Source organism: Oryza sativa, chromosome 10, assembly GCF_034140825.1.
Source record: "Oryza sativa Japonica Group chromosome 10, ASM3414082v1".
Classification (NCBI taxonomy): Eukaryota; Viridiplantae; Streptophyta; class Magnoliopsida; order Poales; family Poaceae; genus Oryza; species Oryza sativa.
In genome coordinates, this window is record NC_089044.1 from 22,816,403 (window position 1) to 22,829,018 (window position 12,616).

General features: G+C 43.3%; 2 protein-coding genes across 6 annotated transcripts; one reads left to right on the plus strand and one right to left on the minus strand.

Moving 5' to 3' along the window:
* Position 1: 1 nt before the first annotated feature.
* On the plus strand, positions 2–3,550 carry LOC4349384 (hexose carrier protein HEX6). Its single transcript, NM_001404349.1, has 3 exons — positions 2–325; positions 866–1,185; positions 2,203–3,550. The coding sequence occupies exons 1-3, from the start codon at positions 175–177 to the stop codon at positions 3,286–3,288; spliced, it is 1,557 nt and encodes a 518-aa protein (NP_001391278.1). The 5' UTR covers positions 2–174; the 3' UTR covers positions 3,289–3,550.
* A 612-nt stretch (positions 3,551–4,162) lies between these two features.
* On the minus strand, positions 4,163–12,505 carry LOC4349385 (transcription factor MYBS3-like). 5 transcript variants are annotated; one of them, XM_066304455.1, is made up of 9 exons: positions 12,385–12,505; positions 12,195–12,296; positions 11,833–11,911; positions 10,651–10,734; positions 10,383–10,457; positions 9,388–9,523; positions 9,189–9,249; positions 5,202–5,410; positions 4,187–4,922 (listed from the first exon to the last, which is right to left on the minus strand). In XM_066304455.1, the coding sequence occupies exons 7-9, from the start codon at positions 9,211–9,213 to the stop codon at positions 4,452–4,454; spliced, it is 705 nt and encodes a 234-aa protein (XP_066160552.1). In that variant the 5' UTR covers positions 9,214–9,249; positions 9,388–9,523; positions 10,383–10,457; positions 10,651–10,734; positions 11,833–11,911; positions 12,195–12,296; positions 12,385–12,505; the 3' UTR covers positions 4,187–4,451. The 5 variants fall into 5 exon arrangements, with proteins under 5 accessions (NP_001391283.1, XP_066160552.1, XP_066160553.1 ...); XM_066304456.1 differs by lacking the exon at positions 12,195–12,296; NM_001404356.1 differs by lacking the exon at positions 10,383–10,457 and having other exon boundaries at positions 4,188–4,922; positions 12,385–12,502.
* Positions 12,506–12,616: the final 111 nt, after the last annotated feature.

A 12,616-nucleotide genomic window follows, 5' to 3' on the forward strand; every position in this document is an offset into this window, starting at 1 on the left:
CATGTCGGCATCCGCCAACCCCTCCTCGCCTTCTTCTTCTCCAGTAATAAATCCACGCAAAAGCCTCGCCGCGCACCACCACCCAGCTCTCTCCACTCCACTCTCGCGTTCTTGTGGAGTCGTGCTCCACTCCGGGAAGGAAGGAGTGGGTGGGTAGGTGAGTGGAGTTGGTCGATGGCGATTGGGGCGTTCGTGGAGAGCGGCGGCGGCGGCGGCGGGGGAGGGGGAGGAGGGTACGGCGGGCGGGTGACGGCGTACGTGGTGCTGACCTGCGTCGTCGCCGGCAGCGGCGGGATCCTCTTCGGCTACGACCTCGGCATCTCCGGTTCGTGCCGCCGCCGCCGCCTCGCGCGGTTGATTACTTCCTCGCTGTAGTAAATCTATCTCATCTGTTCATCTCGTCTACTGCTTGTGAGTTGTGACTGTGTCGTGTGCTGGCTCGTGGTTGGGCCTGTCTGCATCTGCATGGGCCGGTGTTAATGGCTGGCTCGGGCCCAGTCTACGTACAAGAAAAGGTTTGCAAGCTTTTTTGTCATGAGGAATTAAGAAGCTGCATTTCCAGCTCAAAAGATCTCATCTTCCAGCAGTAATGCAGCTTCTCATCAATGTTGCCAACACTTTACTCTTTGTATTCCTTTTTTTTTTTTGTGTGTGTGTGTGTGTGTGTGTGAGATGGAAGACGAGGCTTCTTGTTTTGTGTGGAGAGTATAGATAAAGATAAGTAATGTAGTTTGGATGATCACGCAAACATTGTTCAAGTTCTCCTGCTTAATCTGTCCACTGATGTTGTGACTTAACTACCACTAGTACGGAGGAAAGATCATGCTGAAAGCTCATGTACTCGATCGTGTATGAATTGTGGCAGGTGGTGTGACCTCAATGGACTCGTTTCTGAAGAGATTCTTCCCGGATGTGTACCAGAAGAAGCAGGACACCAGAGTGAGCCACTACTGCGCGTTCGACAGCGAGCTCCTCACCGTGTTCACCTCGTCACTCTACATCGCCGGCCTCGTCGCGACCCTCTTCGCGTCGTCCGTCACAAGGAGGTATGGCCGCCGGACGTCCATGCTGATCGGCGGCACCGTCTTCATCGCCGGCTCGGTGTTCGGCGGCGCCGCCGTCAATGTGTTCATGCTGCTCATCAACCGGATCCTACTGGGAATAGGTCTCGGGTTCACTAATCAGGTATAATTCTCAGCACATTTGATTTCAGGTCAGTAATCTCTGAATGAATGTGAATCTAGTTCAAGAGATAGTGCAGAGATATCTGTCACACATTTTTAGAGTGCCTGTTATATTAAAGAAAATAAGGAACTCTGTTAAACTATTGCACAATTCAGATAAAAAAAAAACTTGTACTCCGTATGTGGCATGGTACTCCTTATGTTGTTTTAGAAGTCACTAGTACATCAAGTTCATGCCATCATGCACATCGTGATGCTATCTAGAGTTCTAGACAATGTATCAAAATCATAAATCTTGCATGCTGAACCTAACACCACACACTTGAAAACGAAATGCAGGCCATGCGTGTCGTGTGCACAAAAGTCAAGTCTTCATTGACTTGGGTTTAGAGGGTATAGACAGCGGGTTTATGTGGATGTACTTTGTTCCAAGTTGATAACACTCGACAAGAAGTGGAGCACTGACAAACTACATGGTTGTCTTTATAATATTAAGGTCTTGTTTGTGTATAGATCATTGCATTGACTTGACAAGTCATATTTTCGTTTTTGTGGCCATAACGAGTGAGTGGGTCATTAAAAAGTTAAGAAGTTTTTACAGCCTGTTGAATCTCTGTTTTGGAGAGGGACAGTGTTGAAATATTGTGTGGAGATACAACGCAGAGGGAAAGCAACAAACTATGTCGTGGTCTAAAAACTTGGCGATTTACTGCCTAGATAGGAATTAGAATGGCTTATGAGAAAAACAGTGACTGTTCACTGATCCAATCTCACACTGTGCAAGACAAGGGAGATCCGGAGATAAAGCCCAATCTTGCAATCAAGATTTTCAGATAACATAGAAAAGGGATTCCACTTTGTAACTAAACTTCATTATGCACATAATTTTCCTTCTGATGCATACTCCTAATCCTAGACTCTAATTTTTGCATTTGTTCTTTCTTAACAATAGTTTCCTCCTTCCCAAAGGACAGTGGTAACTGTACTGACGCCTTTGCTATGAAACTATATTTTGCAGTCAATCCCACTGTACCTGTCAGAAATGGCGCCTCCACGATACCGTGGGGCGATCAATAACGGCTTCGAGCTCTGCATCAGCCTCGGCATTCTCTTCGCAAATGTTCTTAACTATTGCGTTGTGAAAATCACAGCTGGATGGGGCTGGAGGATATCCCTATCCATGGCTGCAGTTCCTGCTGCATTCCTAACCATCGGTGCGGTCTTCCTCCCAGAGACACCGAGCTTCATAATCGAACGCGATGGCGACACTGACAAGGCAAGGATCCTACTCCAGAGACTTCGTGGCACCACTTCAGTCCAGAAAGAGCTTGATGACTTAGTTGCTGCTAGCAACCTCTCCAGGACAGTTCAGTATCCGTTCAGGAATATATTCAAGAGGAAATACAGGCCACAGCTTGTCATAGCACTCCTGGTCCCTTTCTTCAACCAGCTTACTGGAATCAATGTGATGAACTTCTATGCACCGGTTATGTTCAGGACGATTGGTCTGAAGGAGAGCGCGTCTCTCCTATCCTCAGTGGTCAATCGACTCTGCGCAACTTTCGCCAATATCATGGCGATGATCGTTGTCGACAGGTTTGGGCGTAGAAAGCTCTTCCTTGTAGGTGGTATTCAGATGATCCTTTCCCAGCTTGCTGTGGGTGCAATCCTGGCTGCAGAGTTCAAGGACTATGGATCCATGGACAGAGAGTATGCTTACCTTGTGTTGATCACCATGTGTGTGTTTGTTGCTGGCTTTGCATGGTCATGGGGGCCATTGACATTCTTGGTCCCAACTGAGATATGTCCACTTGAGATCAGATCAGCAGGGCAGAGTATTGTTGTTGCAGTGGTCTTCCTGATGACATTTGTGATTGGACAGACATTCCTTGCAGTTCTATGCCGCATCAAGTCAGGGACATTCTTCTTCTTTGCAGGATGGATCTGCTTGATGACAGTGTTTGTTTATTTCTTCCTGCCGGAGACAAAGAAGCTGCCCATGGAGCAGATGGAGCAGGTCTGGAGGAAGCATTGGTTCTGGAAGAAGATTGTAGGGGAGGAGGAGGAAAAACAAGCAGAGAAAACAGCTCTCCCTAGCATGTAAAGCCCTATGAATTGGAATGTATTTGACCATACAAAAACCATACAAAGTGTAGGGTTCTAATTAGCAAATGTAAGTTTGTAATTCTTCTGTCTAAATGTAGTGTGTTGAGGTGGTCAGTTGCCGTGACTGGCTCTTTCAGATGGTAATTACAAAGAAATGTAACATTAATGTTGTAACAAGGGTGCCATTTTGTTTCTGATTCCAGATGAAAAGGAAAAACTATTCCATATTCTGCAGGATTAAACGTTTCTGCTGTTCACAACAGGTAAAGTCACTCCACTTCAGGGAAAGACAGCAAAATCATTTCTTTTACACAGACTTTAGATAACCCTTTTTTTTGGGGTTCTTGGTATATGCCAACTTTTGTAGCCTGCACCAGAAACAAAAATGAAGACTTTTGCTAAAGATGTAAAAGTGGCATGATGTCCTGGATGACCAAATAATTCATGACAAATGGATTAAAAGAGCCCAATATCTGAAAGAGACTGGCCAGCAGCCACTAATGTCACCAACCACATATGTAACACTTGGTGCATAATTCAAGAGGGAGCATCTCCTCCAGAATCAGGATTGAAAGGTACAACCTCATAGTAAATCCTCGGAATATAGCATGTGCAGCATAAGAATATATCAGTGTTGTGCTGGGTAAGAAACCACATGAACCAATTAGGAATAAATAATCATGCTGAAATTATAGCAATGCTTGCAATTTGCAAACGATAAAGCTAGACGCGGGTTGCTGGAATAACAATCCATCTCCAACAAAATAGTACAGAATATAACTGAATGGCCAGCTCAGACCCTAACAGAATTGAAAAGCTGGATTCATCAGCACTCCATTGAGCAATCTAGATCAGGAAAGAGCATAGATGCATAATGAACTGAGATCCCTTCAAAATGACTAACTAATATTTTTTTTTCTTATAAAAGAGTTTACAACAGTACAACCACGAAGATCAGCACTACCATTACTGATTTTGTTAACATAGAGTGATTTATCATGTGTGCCAGACAAACAACAGATACATTCATACATAGCATAACTTACAGCACATGATACAGACTACGGAGAACGGTTAATCTTAAAATAAAAACAAAAAAACAAGGAGGCAAAGCTTATTTTGCCTGGGATTCATCTAAATGCAGTTGTGTGCAGAAGGAGATCATGCCTGTGCCCTTGTTGGTGGATTTGCATGGAAAGCTGATTGTCTATTTTGACCTCCTACCAGATTTAATGAAAGAGAAGTAGACACTGTCTCTTGATTGGACTCTCCTATGCTGAGCTTCGACATGCCAACAAGCTCATCAACGTTGATTGGGCTCTTTGAATGAACTGGAACAGGCTTGACAATCTCATGTGTTTCTTGCACAGGACCATCTTCATCTTTCTGATTTTGCCAGAAAGGAACCGAGAATTGCAAAAAGGGCGAGAAATAAGCTGGAACAATCACTGGATAGGTCGACTGCAAATTATCTGGCATGATAGCAGAAGCGGAAGAGCTCTCTGCAACGGCAGAAGTATCTGACTCCATAGAATCTACCTCCTCCTCCTCCCTCGGTGGAGGTAGTGCTGGTTGATTTAATACTTGGGTCTCTGGTTCTTGACCTCCAGGAAGTGGTGGAAGGTCCATAGACTGTAAAACCACCAAAACACAGTTCAGTTCCCCCATTAGAGTACAGAGAAAACAGTACAACCTTTCTAATTCGAACAAGGATAAAAGTGTTCTCAAGTCTTCATGCAATACATAAATAAACTACACAATTTGTTCAAAAAGATAAGTTTTAGCAATATGATATCTATCACCACACAAATGAGCAATCTCCTCGTCTCAATATAAGAATAGACCCAGGCAGGCTTATTATGCTACATGCCAATATCAGCACAATAATCGAAATAAGATCAAGCAAGCTACCTCATCTGGCACCATGTCAAAAAGGCTAGACCTTCTTTTCCTTCTGGTCATATTGGATTGGCGTATAAAATATTTCTGAGCATGACTGGCTACTTGAGTAGGTGTTCTTGAGACCACGAAATTACGAGAGATTCCTCGCCAATCACCTTTGCCAAGCTTTTGCAATCCAAGCAAAAACCTCCGGTGTTCTTCTTCAGTCCAAGGAACACCTGTCAAAGTCATCTTAATCAGAAACATGGCACACAGAATGTGGCCTGCAGGCACGCAGGTAGCGAGTAATGACTGGAGTACAAGAAGCTGGAGAACTGTAATAGTTAAGCTCCCATCATATACTGACAAAAATACCAACAAACTTGGGACTACTACACAAAATAACAGTACTGCCTATCACCAAAGGAAAATTATCCAGCCCAAAAAAGAGCCCGTTCCTAAGAAACAGGGCGCACAGAGAGAGGACTCCAATCTTAAAAAGTAAAAGGATTCTATGAGATTCCAAGAGAAATGCCAGAACATAAAAGGGAAAGAGACAAATTTTATGTCTTTTGCCACCTTAACAAGTTATGCAGAAGGTTAACAAGATTAAAACATTGTCAATCTGGCATAATCCTCTTAACAGAATAAATGTCAAAAGAATAGCAAATTGTACATTTCAAGGCGATTTCTTTTATCCAATTTAGTGCCTTTCATTACAAATTGATAAAGGACAAACATATACTTTTGACTTTTCCAATACATTTAAGTCAGTAGGCATATAAGTCTAAAACTGCACTCCAAGCATCAAATTTGGATGGAAGTACAAGTTAATGAGGCAATGACAACGCAGTCTACCAATGGCATGACCTCTAGTAAGGCCGTTACAGTAGGAACTACTGCCACAGTAAAGATCAAACAATCACGTGCTGCTTTGAAGCTTTCACACATTAACATAGGCATGCCATTAGGAAGGTTCTTGGGTTTTGAAAGCTGACAGCTTGGAAGACTTTTCTTGGACCAACACCGCGAATATAACTACGCAGTAAACTAGAAATCATTCTGAATCAGAACAGAGCTAACAACACCGTACGCAATCATAGGTTCCAATCTCCGATGATCGGGTGTCTAAACATGAGAACACTGAGCCTAGTTACCAGCCACTCACAAAATCCCTAATTCGACACTGTTATCCTCTCAGAACACGTGGCCCCATGCATCCTTGCAGAGGCAAAGGATCAAATTAAAAAGTTCCACAGGATCAGCCATCATTACTCGTTGGAACGATCTGGTCTGATTCTAAATTCTTACTTATCCTAGACAAATATGGAGCTGAGCATGAGTTTGACAAAACGTCCTTGTGATCTCATCAAACAGTTGGAGGCATCTATACGCCGTCCTTGTACCGAGAGTAATTAATTGAAGTGGAGTGGCGTATGCATGAGCTAAGTAGTACCAAATCACTCATCCATGACCATCAGTACAATCTGCCCATTAAATGCTTTCTCTAGCGTCTGTCCTACTTGGAAGAAACAACTAGCAGTGACTGCTAGTAGCAGTACTCCATCAAATCTCCCAAATCTACACGCCGAAGCAGCAAAGGAAGAAGAACATACTAGTAGGAATAATAATAAAAAAAGAAGCACAAGAAGAAGAAAAACCTGAGGTTGGAGAGGATCTAGTAAGTCGCATCAGGCCAGAATGGTTTTTGGGATGATTAAATCATTGAAATTAAGGGGTTGGGAAAGAAGAAGAAGGGGGGGGGCTGACCCTTCTTGCGGTCGCGGGTGGCGGAGGAGGAGCCCTGGACGAAGTCGTCGGAGGCGTAGCCGTCGGCGGCGGTGGGGGCGGCGTCGGGGCCGTCGGCGGGGGAGGCGCCGCCGCTGGTGGATCCGGCGGCGGAGGAGAGGAGGGAGAGGTTCCCCATGCTGGCGCTCTTGCGGATGGAGCCATCGGTGAGGCGCACCCCGAAGATCTTGACCCCGCGGTTGGGGCACGTCCGCGAGTTGTGCCCGTTGTGGCTGCAGTGCGAGCACCGCCTCGTCATCCCCCCCTCCGTCCCTCCACCTTCCAAAGCTTCCCTTCCCCCACCTATGGAGATCGATCGATCGATCGAGTGGAGACGGAGATGGTGGTGGTGGAGACGACGAGGAGAGGGAGGGGGGAGAAGAGGAAGGGGAGGAGAGGGGTTAACTGCTGTGTGGTGATTGGTTAAGGTGGTCGGAGAGAGGCGAGGGCCGTCCACGTGGCGGATATTCGGGGGAAGGGGATATACGTGAGACGAGGGAGGCAAGTAGCGGCGGCTTGTGGGTCACGCCTTCTTTCTATCCGTCCACGCGGTTGGGCTTCCTTCCTTCGGCTGCTCTCCTCAGCCTCAGCCTCTGCTTCGATCGTTTCGTGTGGTGACTGGTGAACGATCCACAGCAAACGGCCCCCAACAAACTCTCTCTCGCTGCTAGCTCGTCAAACTGTCGTGGTCTTTCTTTCTTTTCTTGTTTTTTTTCTTTTGAGCGATGTCATGGTCTGGTTTAACTCTTCTACTCGTAACTAAACAGACGTTAACTAAAGATGAAAAATGCACGGATTATTCTACGCCAAAAAGTTTATGGATTCTAAATGTGTTGCTTCTTGGTGTACCATGTAACCCTAATGTGCCACGGGTGAACGTAAATCCTGAATAGTTGAGGATTAGAGGTTTGTCTCACTATAACTATCAATACCAGGTTTTGGTTGATTTTATCAGCTAAATGCCAGCTAGATAAGGAAGATAAATCACACGTATCTGATTCCTAAAGACGGAGAGTTAGTTTTGTGAACAGTAGAACTAATTCCTAACCAAATTGGAGATAACCCTCGAGCCCCACCAGCGCCTATATAAAGAGATGAAAGGCAAAGGAGAAGGGATGTCGTACTCTTTGCCTAAACCCTAAAACTTGCACTAGAAAGGATTCGTGAGGTGATCTCGGGAAGCCCTCGGTGATGAAAAAAGAAGAGAAGAAAAGAAACCGAAGAAGAAGAGAAGGAAGAAACAAAAGGAGAAAATTAACACCAATGGCATCTCAAGCAGGTCGGTGAGATTACAATTCTACATAGGTGATTTTGTATAGGCTAAAGCATTGAGATTGTAAATTTGAACTCCAACACGAGGATGTCAAATATTTTTGTAGAACGCTCACTTTGTTTCACATTAGAAGACAATAATGCTAATGACATTTTTACCTATCGATCCTATTGGAGAGACAATATTAATATGATGGTGGAGTCCATCCACGAGGTCCATAAATATGCGTCTTTATAGTAGATGTTGAGTCTAAAGATTATACAACCTTTATCAAGTTAGTGTCATGTGGTATGCTATGATTCGTTTATATATGCATCAACCTATACTCTATATAAGGAATTATGCTTCCTATAGAGTAAGGGAAAGGAATTATTGATGCTATTTGAATGTGTATTACGAGGACACGCTGATAGCTATGTACGTGTATGTATTTCATGGGACCTAAAATGTGCACTCACTCTTTCTGCAAGCATAAATCGAGGCTTGTTCAGTTTGCTATCATTTTCAACCTTATCAAGTTTTGGCAAAGTTACTTAAAAAAGTAGCTACATTTAGTTTGTTGCCAAATTTTAGTAAGTACATATAAAATCTTGTCAAAATTTGACAACCTTGCTAAAATTTTGATAACCTTACCAAAATTTGATAATGCCAAAACTTAATAAGGTTAAAAATAATAGCAAAGTGAGCAGGCCCTAGATTTATACTCCGTATATATTTTCCATGTGGGCTGCAGGCACACAACTGGTGAAACACATGGTGGCATTGGAGGTTTGGGAACCAGGGCGAGCATGGTATCACTTGAGCGTGACCCGTACGAGCACGGCAGGGATGACGATATCATCGATCGGACCCGTGGCGCGCGCGTGCGGACCAAAAATCCAAAAATCCGGACGACAACGAGACAGCCACACAAACGCGATGAGGCCGCAACTTGCACACACAAGCATGTAACGCACCTGCCTCGTCCAACGCGAATAACATTCGTGCAGCTCAAGGTGTGGCCGACCGTGCGCGTACCTGTAGTAGAGAAACGTACATGGATTTATTTTCTGGCTAGCTTCACAAGTGGTTAGCTAATTGATCTGGATTCAAAGACTCATCTATTCTATTTATTTAATATTAAATTTTTCTCTACTATTCGCGTTTTTTTCGTACCTGTATGTATACGGAGTACTTATATATAAGGGTAGTCTGGTACACGAATTCGTAGACGTTGCACACCAGCTTCCACGACAAATAAATAATCCTGCGAGCTGCAGCTGCTCATCATCAGCTCATCCTATCCTACGGACTGCAACAACCAACACAAACACAAGTCAGTCCATGCCGAAAGAAGCCAAAGAAAAATGCATGGAAAATGTATACACCACATCATCTTGAACCAAATCACCAGATTAATCAAAGCCAACGAACGTACGGCAAGGTGATCATGATAACTATAGCAAGGATGTAAAAACAGGAGTATTATATTTTCAAGAACACGAGCAATCAACGGATCTGAACCTGAAGTAATTAACCTGCAAGTCAAAAGGGATCCACCGCGAGAGGTGGATTATTGTCGGTCTACCACTCGTAAAACCGGGGGACAATGTTGTCGGTCTACTACTGCATTCTGTATTATCATATTGCTACAAGCACGAAACAGTGACAGCTTATCTAAGCCAACAATATGCTTTCTGCTCGCAACTAATTAAAATTGCATCCATGGGGTTGAACGGACCAAAGAGGATAAGTTAAGAAAAAGCGTGGCTAAACACTCAAAAAGTCGGCAATCGATCAGCATGCACCTTTATCCCTTATGCACGGTAATCCTAAGCCATGACTATCACGGAACGCGTCAAAGAAAAATGACAGTCACGGATCAATCAAGGGCGCAGTTAATAAAAATAGCAAAAACTTGAAGGTGTTAGGATAATTTTGACAGTGACTTGCTTGTTACAGAGATATTACCTTTTTTTTATATTCTGTACTAAAGAGTATTTACCTATTTGAAGTAGAAAGGCATCATAATCTAAAGTAAAACAGAGTATGTAAGCAACTGAGTGAGCAATGGCCTATATTATTTTCGTGTGGAGATATTCTCATCTAATGTCATCAAGATTCAAGACGGAGGTTGCACTTGCACCGATCTAGAGAGAGGATGTGCTTACCAACATCCAAATCTTGATGCCTAATTTTGTTGATGCAGTTGGACAAAATATCCCTTGCAAGATACTAGCATATATCTTCAAATTATCGAATAAAATATAAGTTAGGATCCATCAGCAGTGACTGGACCATATCTTTTTTTATATATAAAAAAACTGACACTGGAGTACAGGACCATATCAACAGGTGGATATATATTGTTTACGTGAGTGATAATCTAAAGAAAGAACAGAACTTGATGAATTAAAAGTTGTGAAAAAGATAGCATACCTGCAGGCAAGGGTAGCCATTCCATATTGGCATATTCCGAATGTGCCGTTGCAACAGTTTCCATCATCAGATTCATATGCTTCACTGGTATTGAATTGATAAACAAATCCATTTCAATAAAACAAAGAGATAAGATGTATGGAAATAAAAGATAAACTTAAAAAAGTTGCTCGGCTGGATCAACAATGATAAAGAAACACAGTCAGTTCATTAAAAAGAATAAGAAGATTCATGATTTGTTTTCTGTTTATATCTCATTCTCTAGTTTAAAAACAACTCAGTTGAACATTGCACAAAACAACGGTACTCCAGAGCCCAGAAGCCTACACGCCTTATATTTATGTTACCTAATAGATTTAATTTTCTCAATCATACGCACCCAGTATATGGCAGCAATATAATTAATCTGAAACATTAGTAAGAAGATTTTGCTGAGATGCTAGTCTGAACACTGAACCAACCATATTTATGTTACCTAATAGATTTAATTTTCTCAATCATACGCACCCAGTATATGGCAGCAATATAATTAATCTGAAACATTAGTAAGAAGATTTTGCCGAGCTGCTAGTCTGAACACTGAACCAACCATTTTGGACCTTATGGTTTCTTACTAAACTAAAAATGTTCTGGCATGAAGAGTTTTAGTATCATATAAACACTGTAATGCACAGATATTTAGTACCAACTAACAAATACACTTGAAATGGTGCACTTATGACTGCACTGCATTATTGACCGAATAGTGCTGATCAGCAGTAACGTGCACCATTGTTCTGAAAGAATTCAGAATCAGGTCCCAAACTTGAAGGGAAATATAAGCAACAACAGTGGAGTAAACAGTTCTCTGAAACAAGATATGAATGTGCAATGAGCAAGAGTGATAGAAAGTGGGTTGTGAACTTGTGATACAGTTCTAGAATGCTGTAGTTGTTTGCACAATACCAAATCAAAAATGCCTATGGCAGATTTGCACAGTACAGTTTCATTGACGCCTTTCAAGATGGAAAGTGTTCTAAAGATAATTTGGCCGGACAAATATAGAAATATTCTTTTGTCCTTTTAAGAAGCAAAGCTTGGAAAGGACATCAAATCAACTGAATGATGAACGTCCAAGTAAAAATGAACGGTTACATTTGACAAATTTATCAGTTGTTGAGAAATGGCGAAGCAGACAAGTACCTTCAGAAAGCAATTGGTACACATCATCACTCAAATCCATCTTCCAGAGGCCCAAATCAGAAATACCGCTTGATGCATCCTACACAGACAATCACCAATCACAACTGAACCACTCAACTGCATCGTAGCAACCATCCCAAAAAAGTAAAATATTCGAAAATATGATTTTTGTCTCGAACTACAGGCAGTATGAGGATATGACAAAAGGCTCTCCAACTACATCTGGCTGACAGAGTCGCGCGTAACCTGAACAAATTAAGCAATAATCGAAGCACACGCCACGGTTGTCGACGATCCCCTCACACTCCAAGCTATCACCAGTTCACCACGAGCCCAAGAGGCAAGCACTGAAAAATCCTTACCCCTCTTTCCCCGAGGGCCGCACCGCCATCTTCCCCTCCGGCGAAAGCTCGAAGAACTAGTCGCCATCCCCGAACGAACACACCCTAGTACATACCATAACCCTACCCAGCAAAAACGCATACAAAATCAAATTAAACGGGGACTTCGCGAGCTGGAACGCGAGGGAAGAGGAGCAGGATACTTATCTACCTGCCTCCGGTCGGATTCCGCTGCGGCGCGGAGCCGGCTGCCGGAGGGCGCCTCCCCGGCGTCCCCGCCATCTCCGGCTTCGCCGCCGCCCGACGGCGACGCGCGCCTCTTTTTTTCTTCTTTTTTGAGCCCGCGCGTCTCTTGCTCTATTTCGGTGTTTCAAATGGGCCGAGATAGGTGGGCCTTAATGGGCCTGAATCAAATGCGAACTATACTGTAATATTGTCGATTT

Excerpts from the sequence above, each read along its gene's own strand:
- LOC4349384 (NM_001404349.1), top strand. The coding sequence starts at position 175 with ATGGCGATTGGGGCGTTCGTGGAGAGCGGCGGCGGCGGCGGCGGGGGA. Across the intron at positions 326-865 it reads CTACGACCTCGGCATCTCCG|GTGGTGTGACCTCAATGGAC; the intron begins GTTCGTGCCGCC and ends GAATTGTGGCAG. Across the intron at positions 1,186-2,202 it reads GTCTCGGGTTCACTAATCAG|TCAATCCCACTGTACCTGTC; the intron begins GTATAATTCTCA and ends TATATTTTGCAG.
- LOC4349385 (NM_001404354.1), bottom strand. The coding sequence starts at position 7,218 with ATGACGAGGCGGTGCTCGCACTGCAGCCACAACGGGCACAACTCGCGG. Across the intron at positions 5,411-6,941 it reads CACCCGCGACCGCAAGAAGG|GTGTTCCTTGGACTGAAGAA; the intron begins GTCAGCCCCCCC and ends TGACTTTGACAG. Across the intron at positions 4,923-5,201 it reads TTGACATGGTGCCAGATGAG|TCTATGGACCTTCCACCACT; the intron begins GTAGCTTGCTTG and ends GTGGTTTTACAG.